The 19,985-nt window shown below is 30.6% G+C and overlaps 1 protein-coding gene across 1 annotated transcript; it reads left to right on the forward strand.

Annotated features, from left to right (window-relative positions):
- The first annotated feature begins 14,131 nt into the window (after positions 1 to 14,131).
- On the forward strand, positions 14,132 to 15,955 carry LOC150092128 (uncharacterized). The gene has a single exon (XM_090415283.1). The coding sequence runs from the start codon at positions 14,132 to 14,134 to the stop codon at positions 15,953 to 15,955; it is 1,824 nt and encodes a 607-aa protein (XP_090271409.1).
- Positions 15,956 to 19,985: the final 4,030 nt, after the last annotated feature.

Raw genomic sequence — 19,985 nt, forward strand, 5'->3', positions numbered from 1 at the left:
CCTATTAAATAAAAATGTCTGGAGCAGATCTAAAATGTATAAACTATTTTTTCTTGATTATTATTAAAGATACCAAACGATTTTAAACTTGATTTTACTCCATTTTTAATCAAACAAACAGATTTAGTATTACAGAACTAGTGTTATAACCTTATTAAATAAAAATCTCTGGCGCAGACTAAAATGTAGAAACTATTTTACCTTGATTATTATTAAAGATATCAATTGATTTTAAACTTGGTTTTACTCCATTTTTAAGCAAACAGACAGATTTAGTAATACAGGGCTTGTGTTTTAACCTTATTAAATAAAAATCTCAGGTGGGGATCTAAAATGTAGAAAGTATTTTTTCTTGATTATTATTAAAGATACCAATTGATTTTAAACTTAGTTTTACTCCAATTTTAAACCAACAGACAGATTTAGTAATACTGCACTTGTGTTTTAACTTATTAAATAAAAATGTCTGGAGCAGATCTGAAATGTATAAACTATTTTTTCTTGATTATTATTAAAGATACCAATCGATTTTAAACTTAGTTTTACTCCAATTTTAAGCAAACAGACAGATTTAGTAATACAGAGCTTGTGTTCTAACCTTATTACATATAATTCTCAGGGGGGAACATAAAATGTAGAAAGTATTTTTTCTTGATTATTAATAAAGATACCAATCGATTTTAAACTTAGTTTTACTCCAATTTTAAGCAAACAGACAGATTTAGTAATACAGAACTTATGTTCAAACCTTATTAAATAAAAATTTCTGGTGCAGATCTAAAATGAAGAAACTATTTTTTCTTGATAATTATTAAAGATACCAATCGATTTTAAACTTAGTTTTACTCCAATTTTAAGCAAACAGACAGATTTAGTAATACAGATCTTGTGTCCTAACCTTATTAAATAAAATTCTCAGCAGGGATCTAAAATGTAGAAAGTATTTTTTCTTGATTATTATTAAAGTTACCAAACGATTTTAAACTTGATATTACTCCATTTTTAATCAAACAAACAGATTTAGTAATACAGAACTTGTGTTATAACCTTATTAAATAAAAATCTAAGGTGGGGATCTAAAATTTACAACGTATTTTTTCTTGATTATTATTAAAGATACTAATCGATTTTAAACTTGGTTTTACTCCATTATTAATCAAACAGACAGATTTAGTAATACAGAGCTTGTGTTCTAACCTTATTACATAAAATTCTCAGGGGATCTAAAATGTAGAAAGTATTTTTTCTTGATTATTATTAAAGTTACCAAACGATTTTAAACTAGGTTTTACTCCATTTTTAAGCAAACAGACAGATTCATTAATACAGAGCTTGTGTTCTAACCTTATTAAATAAAAATCTCAGGTGGGGTTCTAAAATGTAGAAAGTATTTTTTCTTGATTATTATTAAAGATACCAATCGATTTTAAACTTGGTTTTACTCCATTTTTAATCAACAGACAGATTTAGAAATACAGGGCGTAGTTTTAACCTTATTAAATAAAAATCTCAGGTGGGGATCTAAAATGTAGAAAGTATTTTTTCTTGATTAATATTAAAGATACCAATTGATTTTAAACTTAGTTTTACTCCAATTTTAAGCCAACAGACAGATTTAGTAATTCTGCACTTGTGTTTTAACCTTATTAAATAAAAATGTCTGGAGCATATCTAAAATGTATAAACTATTTTTTCTTGATTATTATTAAAGATACCAAACGATTTTAAACTTGATTTTACTCCATTTTTAATCAACAGACAGATTTAGAAATACAGGGCGTAGTTTTAACCTTATTAAATAAAAATCTCAGGTGAGGATCTAAAATGTAGAAAGTATTTTTTCTTGATTATTATTAAAGATACCAATCGATTTTAAACTTAGTTTTACTCCAATTTTAAGCAAACAGACAGATTTAGTAATATAGAGCTTGTGTTCTAACCTTATTACATAAAATTCTCAGGGGATCTAAAATGTAGAAAGTATTTTTTCTTGATTATTATTAAAGTTACCAAACGATTTTAAACTTGGTTTTACTCCATTTTTAAGCAAACAGACAGATTTATTAATACAGAGCTTGTGTTCTAACCTTATTAAATAAAAATCTCAGGTGGGGTTCTAAAATGTAGAAAGTATTTTTTCTTGATTATTATTAAAGATACCAATCGATTTTAAACTTGGTTTTACTCCATTTTTAATCAACAGACAGATTTAGAAATACAGGGCGTAGTTTTAACCTTATTAAATAAAAATCTCAGGTGGGGATCTAAAATGTAGAAAGTATTTTTTCTTGATTAATATTAAAGATACCAATTGATTTTAAACTTAGTTTTACTCCAATTTTAAGCCAACAGACAGATTTAGTAATTCTGCACTTGTGTTTTAACCTTATTAAATAAAAATGTCTGGAGCATATCTAAAATGTATAAACTATTTTTTCTTGATTATTATTAAAGATACCAATCGATTTTAAACTTAGTTTTACTCCAATTTTAAGCAAACAGACAGATTTAGTAATATAGAGCTTGTGTTCTAACCTTATTACATAAAATTCTCAGGGGGATCTAAAATGTAGAAAGTATTTTTTCTTGATTATTATTAAAGATACCAATCGATTTTAAACTTAGTTTAACTCCAATTTTAAGCAAACAGACAGATTTAGTAATACAGAACTTATGTTCAAACCTTATTAAATAAAAATTTCTGGGGCAGATCTAAAATGAAGAAACTATTTTTTCTTAATAATTATTAAAGATACCAATCGATTTTAAACTTAGTTTTACTCCAATTTTAAGCAAACAGACAGATTTAGTAATACAGAGCTTGTGTTCTAACCTTATTAAATAAAATTCTCAGCGGGGATCTAAAATCTAGAAAGTATTTTTTGTTGATTATTATTAACGTTACCAAACGATTTTAAAATTAGTTTTACTCCATTTTTAATCAAACAAACAGATTTACTAATACAGAACTTGTGTTATAACCTTATTAAATAAAAATCTCTGGCGCAGATCTAAAATAATTTTTCCCAAAATATTCTGACTTTACTTTGATATATAATTAAAGGTTTTAGACTTAGTATGTGGGTTGAAGAGGCCAGTGAACGGTATGAAAGCCTATGAAAAGAAATGTGGCCAGTGAACTTAAAACATGTGTTCACTCCATGAGAATTTTTTAGACTTAGTGTGTGGGTTGAAGAGGCCAGTGAATGGAAATGACCTGGGTATGAAAGCCTGTGAACAGAAATGAGGCCAGCGAACTTAATAAAACATGGGGGGACAAACGTCTATTTTGTTCACTCCATGAGAATACTTAAGTGTGTGTGTTGAAGAGGCCAATGACCGAGGATACAAAAACCTGTGACAAAAACGAGGCCAGTGAACTGAAAACATGGTCTCCCATGTTTTTAAACTGGAGTAGACCGTTTTAAAGAAGGTCAGTGAACTGAATGACCTGGTTGTTTCTTATATATATAAAGGCCCTGGGAATATCAGTATTTACTAGCACTCTGTAGAGAAAGGTTGTGTCATGAAGATAGACTATGTCAGATATCATTAGAAGCTGAAGGTATGCTGTTTAGATATATTTCCCTCTCATAGTAGTTTGATTTACCTCTTATATATATTTCTGTTGTAAGAAATCAGGACAGTCTTTTAGAGAATCTATTTGCATCACAAAATTATTTTAAATTTCCCCAAAATAATTCTGGCTTTACAGACATTTAATGAAAACCCTGTAGAAAACTCATTATGTATGATTTAAAAAATTACTTTGTATGTATTATTATGATGAAAATGTGTTTATAATTATAGATGGCAAAGTCTTTAAATTGTCAAAACCAAATATAAATACAAAAAATAATGAGACTAAGTTAATTTTATTTCATATTTTTTTTAGATCAACAAATGTCAAACTTTCTAAGAAAAATAAGGTATGATAATATATTACTTGCCTCTCCACGGCTACTTTTTAAGGTTAATAATGCTAATGCACCTTCTATTACATCAGAATCCATCCTGTCGATTCACTGTCTCGAAGGTTCCCCGGGATACTCCAAAATGTTGCCACATACGACGCACTTTATTAGCATGCACATGCGCAGTGATTATAAACAAATTAATTTTATTGGACAAAATATTTGGTGCATGCGCATTAACTTTGTACGTTTATTATTAGTACTGACACTAACAATTAGAGCCAAGAGACGCCCTACGGTGTGGTGTTGGCTGGCTGTGTGGTGTTGACTGGGGAACGGTGCGACTAGGGCAATTGTTGTCACTCTCTTCATTTTTCGGGATTTATAGGTCAGTACTTATTTTAAAGCATATAATTTATACAACTTTTGTTTATATGGTGGAACATTACTTAAATCTATATGATCAACATTATCTTGAATAGTAGTTGTTAGACCTATAATCATAGGAAATTCATAGTCAGAAAAATCAAATTTAGAATGATCAATTTTTTTACATTCCTTAGCAACAACACGACAAACTTTTTTGGGAATGGTTTTAACATTTTCATGTCCGTGATTGGTTATTAATAATCTAACTTCGTTCGGAGACATTGGTACAGATGAATTTGAGTTTAAAACTATATTTAGTTCTTTCTGTGGAAGAAAGTATGTACTGTCTTCATCATTCACTTCAGCTCTCATGTCATCATAACTCTTTTTTTCTTCAGGTGATAATTGAGAATATGCATTATTACTTAACTCAGGAAAAATAAAATCTAATCGTTGTCTTCTTTTACTTCTTTGTATAGGAATATCATTAGGATCTTCATCAACTTTATTGACATTTTTTTCTTTGGGTGGATCAAGTAGTTTAAAACTAGTTGATAACACAGATGGATGGTATTGGGGATTGGCTCCTGGGGCATTTAACGCTTCAAATCCACTGAGATTCATCTTTATTATTTTTACCATAATTTTTGTCTAAATATTTTAAAATGATATTTTTTGATTTTAACCATTTTGGAATGTATATAGCATGTTTATTTTTCTTTGCAAGACGATATTGATTAGTAATTATTAAATAATCGTCGAGAATTTTATATTTACACCCATAATATCCATCAGCATAATAGTTATTATTTATCTGTCTGGGAATGATGCTAGCTGAGAGACGTGCCGCTTCCCAAATAAACTGTTCAGGAGATATGTTAGTCATACATTCTAAATTCCATTTGTCTAGTTTACTAATTTCAAAATAAATAGTATATGGGACATCTTTAAATCGCAGTAGTTTTGCTTGTAAAGGCAACATATTTTCAATTTTACTTAAAATAAAATTTGCATTCCATATAGAATAATTAAATATTTCATCGCTAAATAAAAAATAAAATAATTCTTCGCTAATGTACTTTTCGGCGATTATGAAGAATATTACTAGTGCTCCAATGCTGCATCCTGTAAACTGTTTGATATTATTTTTCAATGGACATGGTAAAAAGTAATGATAACACAAGTAATAACTCATTCCATGAAAGCCACCGCAACTAAAAAAAATTTTTTCCATCTTTATATTATCAATTCAAAATTATAACCTGTTCCTTCTAGAAACTGTTGACCAAAAAACATTTTACTAATAGAATCTTTGTGAACATCATAAGAAGTGTTGTTCATGGACTCTTGAATTAAGTTTTGTTTAATTGCTTCAAAGCATATTCGTTCAAGTCCTGACTTGTTTTTATTTTTCTTTAAACCGTTCCTATTTAATGGTAATGGTTGACCTGATGAACACAAATATTTTAAAACATTAAGAATGTCAAAATCGTGATTGTTAAAGCTATCGGTTTTTTTAAAGAATTGGTACTGTACCATTTTCACAAAGTTAAAGTAAAAGCATGCTATTCCGCAATTTTCGAAAATTAATTTGACATCTGATAAGGTCACAACGTCATTTGGGTTTATTATGTTTATTAAGTATCGTAAATCTATTTTATTTCTGTAAAATATTCGATAGGCTCCTTCCATAAATGAAGGAAACATTAAAAATTTTTTCATGTTATCATAGATGAGTTCGTATTGTGTCCCATGTTTACGTTTGGATACAGCATATTTAAAGGATAAATCCGATAATAAGTCTTTGTCTAAATCAAAATCTCTAATATCATCTTCACTTAAATTAACAGTAGTCAGACAGCAGTCTAGTTTATCAAGATACAGTCTCACATTGTCGCATTTGATAATAATTTGACTAAAATATTTAGTACTGGAAATTTCGAAAATGTTCGTAAGCTCGGTGAAAATATATATTTCGTTATAAATCGATTTTCTAATGTTAAATATTTTTTTATTTTTCTCACTGGTTGATATTAAGCGATGAAGATGGCGTCCATCTAATGATTGTTGGGTAAAGAGATTAGTGATGCGGCATGTGAGTACAATACCGAATGCATCACCTGGTTGTAAACAATTACGCATTAAAATTTTACAAAATTCTTCTAAAAAAATTGGAATGTTTTCTCGATATTGAAAAAATATTGACCGCATATTAACTTCAGATGCTTGCAAATGTTTGGATAAAATTTTAATTATGTTGTCAAGTTTGTGTGGGTGTATAATGTTAAGGATTTTTTCATAGTGATCAGAATGATTATCCTTTACATAATTAAATAGTACTGAACTAGCTAGTAATGATAAATCCTCAGTTGACATTATTTGTTTTCTACAACACTACTCGTTCTTTTATACTCGATTTCCAAAAGAAATTAAAGGCTCCTGTAAGCATTATTAAAACGCCTATTACGATATTGCCAATATTGAGTTTTTTAACTAAGTCATTTGTCCCAGAATAATATATGGTCACACCAGATAAAATCATGATGGTGAGACCAAGAATAGCTAATACGATGCCAGTAATAACACTTGTATTGAATAACATAATCTCTATCTTTATTTAATTTCGACAGTAATTTAACTAATATCTATTTTTAAATATATATATATATATAATGATACTGTCTGATTTTTCAATGGATTACTTTGTGTTCATTGACTATAAGGAAATTGAAGAGTTAGCAGAGAAATTTATTAGCAAACATTTTAAAACGGTAAGGGAAAATGAAGCAAACTTTGTGTATGTAAATGATATACGTCATTGGCTTGGAGAATATGGTGGACTCTATTTGACGGGTCAATATGAAAAACTTTTAAAATCTGGTTATCCATTTTTATTTGATTATTTGATTGATGGTTATATATTGGTCTGGTGGTTATTCGATATACCCATAAAAGGAAATTATCTATTGTGTACAGAAGATTATAATACTATAGTAACAAAAAAGCTTTATAACGGTATGAAGAAAAGACAAGCTGCGATGAAACTACCATATTCCAGTTATTAGAAACCTAGTAAATTTAATATGGCTATTATTTGACCATGATCACGAACCCGACTGAGGGCGGTGTAAATAACGTTTAAATCTGATATGTTATCGAAATCGATTATGACCTTCTCGTCGATGGTTTGTCCCTGAAATCTATGAATGGTCATTGAAAATCCAGGAACCACTGGGAAAATACCACTGTTGTTCCGTCTAATTAGGTAATTGTCTGAACAGATAATTATGTCTTTAGCTTTGTCATAATGTTTGAATGTGAGAATAGTGCCATTATCTATGTGAGGCATATTTGCTGTTGTTATAATTTTGCATCCAGATTTAAGATTTAGAGATTCTTTATTAGGTATTTCATAAAGTCGACCTGGTATATGCTTTTCAATGTACCAATTATTGTATTTGGCCACAGTTTGATTTTTGTATGTCAAAACATATTCACAAGATCTTAGTAAATCTTCGGTGATGTTGAACACCAGATTGACATTATCTTTAATTAAGAAACAAATGTTTTCTAGATTCTCGTTTTTTTCAATTTTTTCTTGAAGTTTAACAATGAAGTCATTGTATTTTTTTGTAAAACGACGGTTTTCTGTAAAGTTTAGATAGCGAATGTTTATTCGTGACAATATGAATTTTTCTATGTAGTCAAACATGTTGTATTTACATTTTACTGGTTTTGTCTGAAATCGGTCACCAATGAAAACAAACAATATATGTGGATAAATATTTTGCATGTATGCAATTATCTGCCAGACTAACCAAAATGGAATCATACCCACTTCATCAATGACCAAAATGTCAACCATTGTATTTATATTGCTAAAATGCTTTTGGAGTATGTACGATTGGTCTATACAAGTGACGAAATATTCCTCTTTGTCTTCATCATTTTCTTCGCACAATTTTTCAATCAAATTGCTGTATAAACTACCTTTGGTCCAATCTATTCTGAAATAGCTATGTATTGTTTTTCCATTGATAGAAGATGCCAACCTCCTAGTCGGTGCGAGTTTGATTACGGTCTGATCCAATAAGAAATCGAGAGTTTTGAATACTGTGAACGACTTTCCAGTGCCAGGGCCCCCACTAATCACTATGATACCCGATCGTTGTTCAATATAATTAAGAAAAATTTTCTGTGTTTCGCTGAGCTGTGTACAATGTACATTGAACCCAGCCTCATTGGTTACAGAGAAACCTTTAAGCGTTTTGTTCATAGCTGTGAATGTAAAAAATTCATCACATTTAAACTTAATATACCTGGTATTAGTGCAAAAATATTAGTTTGCGAATATACTTCGATAAATTACATCATTGGATTAATGTGCATATTTTTTAATATTACTAAGTGTGTAGTTAATGTAGAATACATGATCGATAATAAATATTTTTCTGTTCATGGAGGTGAATTTGCCTTTTGTGGAAAACAAGATATTATTGTAGACATTGATGTAGATTTTAAAATGACATCACTTAACTGGCTAAAATCTAAATATATTTTAGGTATTCGTCAAAAGAACGATTACGAAATGCATTCATTGGAAATGTTGATTGATAGTCCTTCTAAGAAAGGAGTGTATTACATAACTGGTGAAGGTGGTAATAGTTGTATAGCAATATCACAGAATGACATGTTTAATTTGCCGCATACATTTATTGATAACATAATTGGTAAGTTACAATGTTGTCGTCCATATATTGTTGTCTTAGAGAAGACCTTCCATACAAATTGAAAACTTGTTTCGCCACGAGACACCATTTTCAAGAAAAAACACTGGACTGCCGAGACAATCGTATTTTACACATTTACAAGATAAAATTTTTCCTTTCCTAAAAAGTTTTGTTTGATACTGATCTCTTAGCAACCAAGCGAGCACTATTTCTATCTCTGCATGAGAACTGCATTCCAGACGAAACACAAAATCGTCGTTAATGGCGAATAATGTTCTTGTTTTCAGACAAATATAATTTTCAAATACAGAAATGTTGTCTTGTGTATTACATGCACATGCTTTACGTTCCACAGAGAAATATTTCGCTGTTGGTTGTTCTCTAGAACGTTTGATTAAGTTACCAGGAAGATAGTTTAGTTTTGATTTGGGATCATATATTATTACCATTTTTTAATAAAGTAGTATGGCTGTGAAGTATTCTTTTATAGTAGAAAATTTACTTCAGCGTAAAAAATATTGTAAACTGAAAAAAGAGATTGTAGTTTGTTTTTATTACAAAATTATAGATGATTATGGGGATGATTCGTATTATTTAGTTAAAGGGAAAAAAAGGAAATATTTGGAGAGTGAAAGACCGTTTACCTACATTAAAGATGATAGAGTTTGTCATAAGCAATATTTAGATATTAATACCTTGGCAGAAAAATGTAAATTAATCAAATTATCAGAACGGTATTTTAGCAATTGCGTCGGGAAACATTTTACAAATTTTGAAAGTGAAATTTATCTATTTTTAACTTATCTTAATTTCGAAATATACAAAATTCATCATGTATTAGATATTTCATACAAAGAAGCCACGAGAATATTTCCCACAAAAATCGATATTTTTGTGACTGATTTTGAAATTTCCCTTATTCAAGAAAATATGTCGGAGGGTATCGAATGTTTTGGTCCAGGGAAAGAAGATGGGATGTTACAACCACGTGTTATAGATGGTAAGCTTTCACCTGCTAGCAGTGACAAGTTTATTTTGTCTCTTCGTGATGCATTCGAATTAGAGAAGTGCGAATTGACAAATAATATTAAAAAGCTAATTTCTTGCCCCTATAGTTTGTATTGTTTACCGGGATACAATGCTATCATCAATTTGGCATATAACCCTTTAGAAAACCCTATTATTCAATCGTGGTAATCAGTCCACAAGTTATTTCCGAGAGGATAAAGATTTTGTTGGAGATTAACGTTATACTCTTCGATGTGGTTGTTGGGAACATAAAGTGTGAATGGTCCATGCGTAATTTTTTTGCATTTATGCTTTTCTATGTTTGGTATTAGTTTGTTATGGAATGGAGTAAGAAATATGAGATTCCTTATACCAGTCACGTTACCCAGTTTAGGTCGTTTACAAAATAGGTTGTCTATAAACTTTTGTACGTAATCTTCGAATTTTTCTATAGTGTTTGGTGGTAAACAGACCACCCATCCTTCAACATTTATATGGTTATCTTTAAGAAAATCGAAAGCAGTGAGATACGATACAAAACAACTGTTTAAAGATGAACATTTACACATGTCGATGATTACAAATGAATGATGAAAGAGCGGAGAAGTTGGTTTATAAGGTACTATGTGTACGTCAGCCAGCAAATTTTCCAATGACACCGTTTTTATATTTGTCCGGTTCAACGAGTCGGCATATTGTTTGGCATCTGAGAATTGAACAAATGGTTCTTTACTTTGTAATAATGTTTTCCCAATTTCAATTTCATTAGTTACATTATTGCTATGGTGATAGGATATAACGTTAGCATTTGATGGGATGGTAAACAACAAGTGAGAGCTAAACACGGCAACGTGTCTTGCATTGAAAGGTGATTGAACCATATCTTCATTGGGCTCGATGTAAATAAGTACATCACTCTGTTCATCTGAACAAAAATATCCTGTAGTATATTTTACTGATAATTTAGGGTAATGCTGTTTAAAATAATTTGTCAATATATAAGGTTTACGGCCTAGATTTCCATACACAACTGTAATGTCTTCGCTTAATAATAGGGTAAAAAGATTTTCTAAAGTCTCTACTGGACGCATACTTTATTTAAGAAAGATAAGGCGAATTAAAAAATTGTCATTAATTCATCGGAATCTCTTATTGTTTACAAATAAATATTTACTTCGATATTGGTTATGTTGTTATTATCTACAATTTCAAAAGAATGTGCGTTTGAAAATTTTAAATATATCAAAAATTGCATTAAGAAATTCGTTTTATTATGTGGAAGTTAAATTATTTTTATGGTAATAACTGCAGCATAACTTTTTGATCTCTTTGAAAATCATCCGGTGAATATTGAGCATTGCGTGCATTTTCATTCACGGTATTGTGAATGTTGTACCATATCTTAGGATATGCTGTATAGTCATTTAATAATATATTATGATATTCTGCGATTATAATTTTGTAATGATGGGCACAGATGTGGCATCCAATGAATCTATAAAATGAATTTATTAGTAATGATGCCCACATATTTTTGGCAAATATGATGTTGTCATCTGTACTTGGTTCAGCCATACGTTCAGCCATGAAGTGAATTAGCCTCCAATAGAGAGCACCCCAGTTGTGAGGGTAAATATATTGAAAATCGAAGAATTTTTTTTCAAACTCAGTTGGATCGGGTAATTTTCCAATATTTGGCACTGTTAATGCCAGAAAATTTCTAAAAGCTTTATAGTTACCAAATACCATTTCTGAGATAGTTTCGTCTAAGTGATATGTATCTTCTATTGACCATTTACTTTTTTTGTATATTAATGTTATTATACTCATAATGAAATATTTGAAAATGACAACATTATCATCGAAAACAGTAGAATAGGGTGTGCTAAAAATTTGCTGTATTTTTGATGTAGCGATATGCTTTGCTATCATTTCTGTAAACGTAATCACTATTCTGTTTATAAATTGCTTATCTTTTTCAATTAAATTTATAAAATCTGACCTAATGAAATTGCCATGTGCAGAAGGCGGATCTGCAACCCTTGTTATATTTTGTATTAGTAACTGAAAAATTTGGGGCAAATCAGGTTTGATCTCTAATAAAGATTTAGTAAAGTTTCCACTTTTGTTTCCAAAATTAATTGCCTGCTTAATGATATCATATGTTCGAGCCTCCATATCTTTATTATAAATATTTCAATTGTCCATGTATATACAGTTTAAAAAATGGACTTTTACGAACTGTATCATGGTTGAGATAGCTTGCAGTGCTGTACTTTTCATAAGAGTGAACGTGTGCCATTGCATGACATGTAGCAATAAATAATAAATATCCTAAAATCGATTTCCTGAATAGCGCAGAAGGCGACAGGTGTATATCTTTGGTAGATGTATAGGCAACAGTACCCGCATTAAAATCAGAAAAAAAGTTGTATGTTTTTTCGTACTCTTTCACATACAACTCGTATAATTTCTTAAAGAGTTCTACATTAAATATAATGTACATGGGTATTTTCATGTCTTCATTTTGTCGATCTAGCGCAATGTAAATTATTTCTTTTAAATCCGTGTTCTTTCTGTCCATGTAAAAAAAGAACGGTGCATATTGATCGAGATTGAGAATGTTTTTATGAGCACGATTAATAATGGGTATCCATTTTTCAATAACTAAGTGAACTAAATTTAAGTCTTGTATATCTAGATTCATTAATTTTAAAGAACACACACACCATGCATTTTCCCAGTTTTCGATATTTTCCTTATGAGCCCCTTTTTTATTTTTTCCTCTTCTAAAAAATAATGGCAAATCATCAATTTCTCGCCTATTCATTTTATATTCTTATTTTTAGCAATTCACAAAACCACAAACAGTAACAAGGAACGAACAAAAAAAGGAACAAAGAACAAAACTCAACAAATCTCTACAGAAAGAACCAAACTCTACAGAAGGAACAAAGAACAACAAAAGGAAGAAATCTCTACAGAAAGAACCGAACTCTACAGAAAGTCCGAAAAAAAGCAAAACTCTACAGAACAAAGAAAGTATTCCATAGAAGCACAAGATGGATCAAGATAGTGTCGTAAGTAAATATTTATCATCTATTATGGGAGATAATTACCCAACATATATAGAATATGTTAAACGAGTTAATAGATATTTATTGTTTGTTATATTAATTTTTATCATTTCTATGATTCATTTTACTGGCCTCGATAGGTATAAATGCACAGACAACTTTGCTGAACGAGTAAAAGCTCTACGGTTAAATGTCAACTCCAAAGGATTACTCTAAAAAAATGTTAAATGTTAAACAAATCGTTTGTCATATCATAAACAATTATGATTTCTATACTGAAAAATTTTTATCCGATGTGTTTAGCCTTCATGGGACAGTAACATCTGGTTTGCAAGATTTTGAACAGTGCGTGATTTTAAAGAAAAAAACATATGCATGTGATGTTCATTTTCAAAAATTAAAAATTATATGGCCAATTATGATCGGATCAGCATTAGATATGACGGTGCGTAAATTAAAAAAAAATGTGATACGCTCTATCGGTGATGTACCGAATATAACCAATGGCAACTACGAGTGGGAAACTACTGACATTGCCGTTACTTGTTTTTACATTAATGGATCATTAAAACAAGTGCCATGTTTTTTAACGAATGACGTTGGAAACGTACATGTCATTAACGAAAATATAATACGCATGTATAGATATAATAGTGATGAGAAAGGTGTTGAATTAAATTTTTTTCTGAACAATGTTTATCATAAAGATGAAAAAAAACTTAAGGACGAGGGAAAAAATATTAAATACCATTCAGGTGATTTGATGTTGAGATTATCGTGCGGTAAAGAAGAAATTAACAGTGAAGATTTATTGCAAAGTTTTTTCCAATGCCCTTATCCCGTAAACACAAAAGTATATATGATACATCACTATGGCCGAATATTTGATATTGATAGTTTGTGCAACAAAATAACCATCACACCCGGACATTTATTTTATAAATTATTTCGAAAAAATTTGTGGTTCACCATTAAAAAATGGAAGTGTGATAAAACTCTGCTTAAGGAATTAAAAAAACAAATAAAAATCTATATGAAGTCAATTGAAAATGGAGATCTTATGCACATATTGTCTAAGAAAACGCAATTTTTTAAAGAATCTGAATCTAAATATAAAATGTTGACTAACATTGTGCCGTCGAAAGAAAATTGTGAGATTGGAATTAATAATGAAATATTTGTTGAAAAAAAGAGTACTTGTTATCGGGATGTTAATTTAGCCTGCTTCCAGTTAATACCATATCTTAGTCAACTGACGTTGCGAAAAATATCTAATAAAGTAAAGTCAAATTATGCGTTAAGTTTTAAACGATCGTATATTGGCTTTTTCTGTTTGATAGGAACGAATGATACAAAAAATGTAGGAAGACAGATGATGTTAGCCCGTGATGTATGTATATCTGTGGAGCACGAGGTTAAGGAGGTATATTGCTATTTACCCCTGGATATCGAGAATCACAGTAACTATTTCGTTGTGATCAATGATGCATGTATACCGATCAGTAAATCGTGTTGGGAAACGATCGATTTAATCGATTTAAAACTAAAATTTCGATTCATAGAAATATATCGTGAAGATAATTTTACCTTTATTTATGTGAAGGCGGGTGTTGTTTTCCGTAAAGTGGGTGAGATGTGGTTTTCTCCGAGGGACGTTAATTTCTGGAACAAATTCGATGTGATAATTAATGATTTTTCATTGCTTACTAGTTATTACATAGATCTTATTCCGTACTTTAATCACAATCCATTTCCTAAAAACATATTAACGTTAAATGCCTTAAAAAATTCTATTCTTTCTATGGATCCGACATACAGTTATTATTTTTTAGAGACTTTATCTGCATACCGTGATAGAACAATTAATGAACATGTACTTTTATTGGCTGAAGATGACTTTTCTCGTCACTGGGAAATTTATTTACCAAAATTGATGGTGATGTTTGCCAGTTACAATGGATTAACTCAAGAAGATTGCATATGTGTAAATGAAAATACAAACGCCTTTGCATATACTCAAATTTACACTATCCGAATTAAATTAGAATCTATGGGAGTCAAAATATTTTACCCTTCTGTAAATACATCAAAACACGATACATTTTTGGGAACATTGACGTCTCCTTTGCATATACTTGAAATAAAAATACAAACGTTTCATGTAAAAACGTACATGGTAAATAAACACACTGTTCACATTTATAGCACTAAAACTGGATACCATTTAAAGCATTATAAAATGAACGACCAGTATCTTTTTATAGTTATTGAGAAACATTCCCAGTCTAGTCATGGTGACAAATTATGTAGTTTGCATGGACAAAAGGGAGTAATGTTTATAACGAAGGATATACCGTATGCGCTTGATGACAACGGTTGTAAAGTTATTCCAGATTTATTAATAAATCCAAACAGTATCATCAAGAGACAAACGATTGGCCAGTTATTGGAAATGAGAGATAATGGTAGAGATTATGATCTTGTGTTTAATCACAAAGGAAAAGAATTGAAAGGACGTGTATTGATCGGGAAAGCATTTTATTTCCTGATAAATTATTTGAGCCTGGATCACATGTATGTTGCTAAAAATTGCATAAGAGATAAAATCACCAATCAACCGGTCAAAGGTCGTTCTCGTAAGGGGGGCATGAGAGGGGGGTCGATGGAAGTGTTTAATGGGTTTCGTGGTAATGGTTTAGCTTCCTGTTATGAAGAAAAACTGTTATTTGACAGTGACATGATGTATACGTCTGATGATGTTGTTATACCAAAAAGTGCCATTTTATGTATTGAAGATGCAAAATTTCACAAGTGTCACATGAACGTGAAGCAGAGGGATTTTGTTACTGAACATTAGTAAAATATTTTTGAACGAGACTACAAAACGTTTGCTTTGACATTAATTCTTTGTAGTACATTGCACTTAAGACATCTTCATATATAATTTGATCATTGTCAACTATCTGACCTTTATAGTTTACTAAAAGATCCTGTAAATTATTGCTTAATTTTGAATAACTGTAACCATGTTTCCAAACGTCACTCACTTCTACAAGCGCATCATAACCACATTGAGCATGTATTATATACTCTCTAGGAGATAAGCCTATTAAAAATGAGGATTTTATTACATTATCGATGACGTCTTCACATTTTAAATATTTTGTATACTGTTCACCCACGCATTTCACTAGCTGGTTTAATTGTGAAGGTAATCCTTTTGCACCTGATATGACCTGGATTTGCAAACAGTCACACATGTCTGGATCTGGGGATAACGATGTAAAAGTTTCTAATTCTCTAAAGTTAATGGCAAACAAGAATACATTCACAGTAACGTTGAGATAGAGTTTACGTAACTCGTCAAAAGTATTAAAACACGCTTTTGAGTCATATATTTCATAAACCATTATCAGTAATTGTAAGAGACATGACTTAGCCTCGTGTCCGATGAGATGTATGTTCCGATCATCTATGCGCAGATGGTTTGTAGTAAGCCGCATAGTTGGAGGGAAACATCGTCGAAGTTCTTCATTCCAAGTTATATTATTATTAGGATTGATGACGTTTTTAAAACGAGTACACAATAAATGAAATGTGATTATAAGATCTTGGCTGGGGTACAATTTGATTTTGTTCGTAAAACTGTACATGTTTTCTTCACTGTTTAACAAAAATTGACATTCTGCTTGCGCTTCTAACGATGAAACAGGCCAAATATTTAGTTCGTCCCCATCAAAATCACCATTCATTCCATGTAATATTTCACAAGGAATGCCTATGCAATATTTTTCCCACGTATCTTTGATTTGGTGAGCACTGAAATTTTCAGGTAGAAGTGATGGCATTCTGTTGAGTATAACCCATTTGTCTATGTTCAATGTATCACAAATATACTTTGGTAATATGATTTCGTTTGGTCGCAAAAAAGGAGCAGGCACTATCATGGCTCTTGCTGTATATTCTGCTCGTTTAGCAATGGCGATTGATCGCCAAATAGATTCTTTGCCTTGGGAACGGTACGCAATACTACAATGATTTAATGGACTGTTTTGCAGAAGATTATAATAATAGCAAAGTTTATTATTCACACCGACATCGATTTTTTCCGATTGCCAAAAACTACCGTCTATCGCTCTACGCTTCTTTTTGTATGAAATTTGATTGTACATACAATTTTTTTTATCTGGATTTAAATAATTGATCAGTTTTTCGTAATTTAGCGTTGAAGATAATTGCCAATATATTGGATCGGGTAGAACAAAAAAATCTTGATCTATAGATTTTACTCGACCACTAACAATTAACTCTGAATACTTTTTTTTCATATACGGATGAAGAAAGTGAATTTTTGGTGTTTTTACATACAAAGATTTAGGAATGTAATTTGCATCAGGAATAAAATGAAAAATATTGCAACAAAGACTAAAATTTCTATTTACAAAGTCGAGTTGTTTGTTACATGCTGTACAATAATTGGAATATATATTTTTATTTCGCCAAGCTTTGATAATGGCATGTAATTGTTTAGTGTTGATAAATGCTTTGGAGCAAGATGTAGCGCAAAAATAGTAACTTACGGTTGTCATAATTTGTTTCTTTTTAGAAAAGAGTTCTTGAATTTATGCAAACCATGAAAGAGAAAATAAGATTAAGACACATTAGAACGAGAAATGAACATGTGACAACATTTGCCCTAGAAAATGATGATGGTAAAGATGATGATAAAGAAGAAAAAAAAAAAAAAAAGGATTGTCAGATTACAAACAAAGGAAGAAAAGGAAAAGAGTGTTTCGATTTATCAACTTATTTCGGACATGCTAAATTATTTTTCAAACGTGCATATTTCAAGGAATACTATGAAAATGATGTTAGATACCTTTTTGTTTCTCGGTATACATACATGGGAATTTTAAAGGCTACGAAAAATACTCGGTTTGATATTATCCATGCAGAAACAATATTTTATGTAGGTAATACTGTTTATAATCAATACATAGAAAACTACATAAATTCACTAGGGACTCAACAGTTTATCTCCATTGATGAGCAATTCATTCAGTTTTTCGAAAAACATACTATACTTCCTAAAGCAGCCATAGAACTTTCGAACGGTGTATATTATTTCTTTTTTGTTACTAAAAATACGCTAATAAAAGAAACAAATTTAGAAGTGACTGATGCATGTAGTTTAGAGTTCAGGGAGTTTGCTCAAAATGCACAGAGATTTTTCTTTCCAACCAAATCAGATGCAACATGTACACTTTCTATAGATAATGAAATACCACTTACTATACCTACACTTCCAACTGAATTCGGACCATTATATTTCCTTTCCTCAATCAGTGGAATTCTACCTACTACTGAATCTGCTGTACCTACTACTCAACACAACATGTCCACTGTAACTCAACACAATATATCCAATGTAACTCAACATAATGAATCCTCTGTACCTGCTGCTCAACACAATATATCCAATGTAACTCAACACAATGAATCCACTGTACCTGCTGCTCAACATAATGAATCCTCTGTACCTGCTGCTCAACATAATGAATCCTCTGTACCTGCTACTCAACATAATGAATCCTCTGTACCTGCTACTCAACATAATGAATCCTCTGTACCTGTTACTCAACATAATGAATCCACTGTACCTACATACTTTACACCTAATAAATCCACTGCACACTCTACTCAACATAATGAATCCACTGTACCTACATACTTTACACCTAATAAATCCACTGCACACTCTACTCAACATAATGAATCCACTGTACCTACACACTTTACACCTAATAAATCCACTGCACACTCTACTCAACACAATGAATCCACTGTACCTACATACTTTACACCTAATAAATCCACTGCACACTCTACTCAACATAATGAATCCACTGTACCTACATACTTTACACCTAATAAATCCACTGCACTTACTCAACATAATGAATCCACTGTACCTACATACTTTACACCTAATAAATCCACTGCACTTACTCAACATAATGAATCCACTGTACCTACATACTTTACTCAACATGGTAAATCCACTGTACCTACTCAACGTAATAAATCCACTGTACCTATTCAACATAATAAATCCACTGTACCTACATACTCTACTGAATTACCAAATACACAATCATTACCAACTGCACAAACACCTCTAATGAATGATCAAGAAATAGAACAATTACTTGCTATAAAAAGCATAACTCAACAATCTGAGGATAATATTTTGTCTGTTGATGAAATGACACAAATATTAAGGGAAAATACGAATAAATCAAATCCATTTGTAGTTAATAATAACTGCCCATTAAATGAAACAAATAATAATACAGTTCAACTTTTAGAAGAATTACAAAAAGAAACTGAACAACTTCACATAGCTAAAAATAAAGTAAATGTTCGTAATGAAAAGAGAATAGCTACAAAACTATTTAGACACAAAATAAAACAAAAGTTTAAAAAAAAGAGAATATATTATTCTGACTCACAAAAAAACTCAAAAAAGATATTACTACCAAACAGAATTATCAATAAATATATAGCACATATACGGTCACACCAATCCAGAAAGACTTTTGATTCAGCTACTCCTGTGGATCCAGATCAAGTCATAATTCCCCCTAGATCCCTAAGTGGAACCCCAGATTCAGATAAGCCCCCTACTCTTAACTTAGAAACTACTATAGGTACAAACAAAAATCCTGAATCCAAAAATATAGAAATGCCAAAACAAATTTTAAAATTAATTAACACAGATTCAAGTGGACATATTAGTAAGGTTAGCCATGTTACTAATTTTGAGTTTAAAATAAAATTAAAATCAAAGAAGGGATCAATAACAGTTCGGTACAAAACACCAGATT

This window comes from Typopeltis vanoorti, unplaced genomic scaffold, assembly GCF_054136105.1.
Source record: "Typopeltis vanoorti isolate ZY-2024b unplaced genomic scaffold, IOZ_Tvanoo_1.0 HiC_scaffold_494, whole genome shotgun sequence".
Lineage (NCBI taxonomy): Eukaryota > Metazoa > Arthropoda > Arachnida > Uropygi > Thelyphonidae > Typopeltis > Typopeltis vanoorti.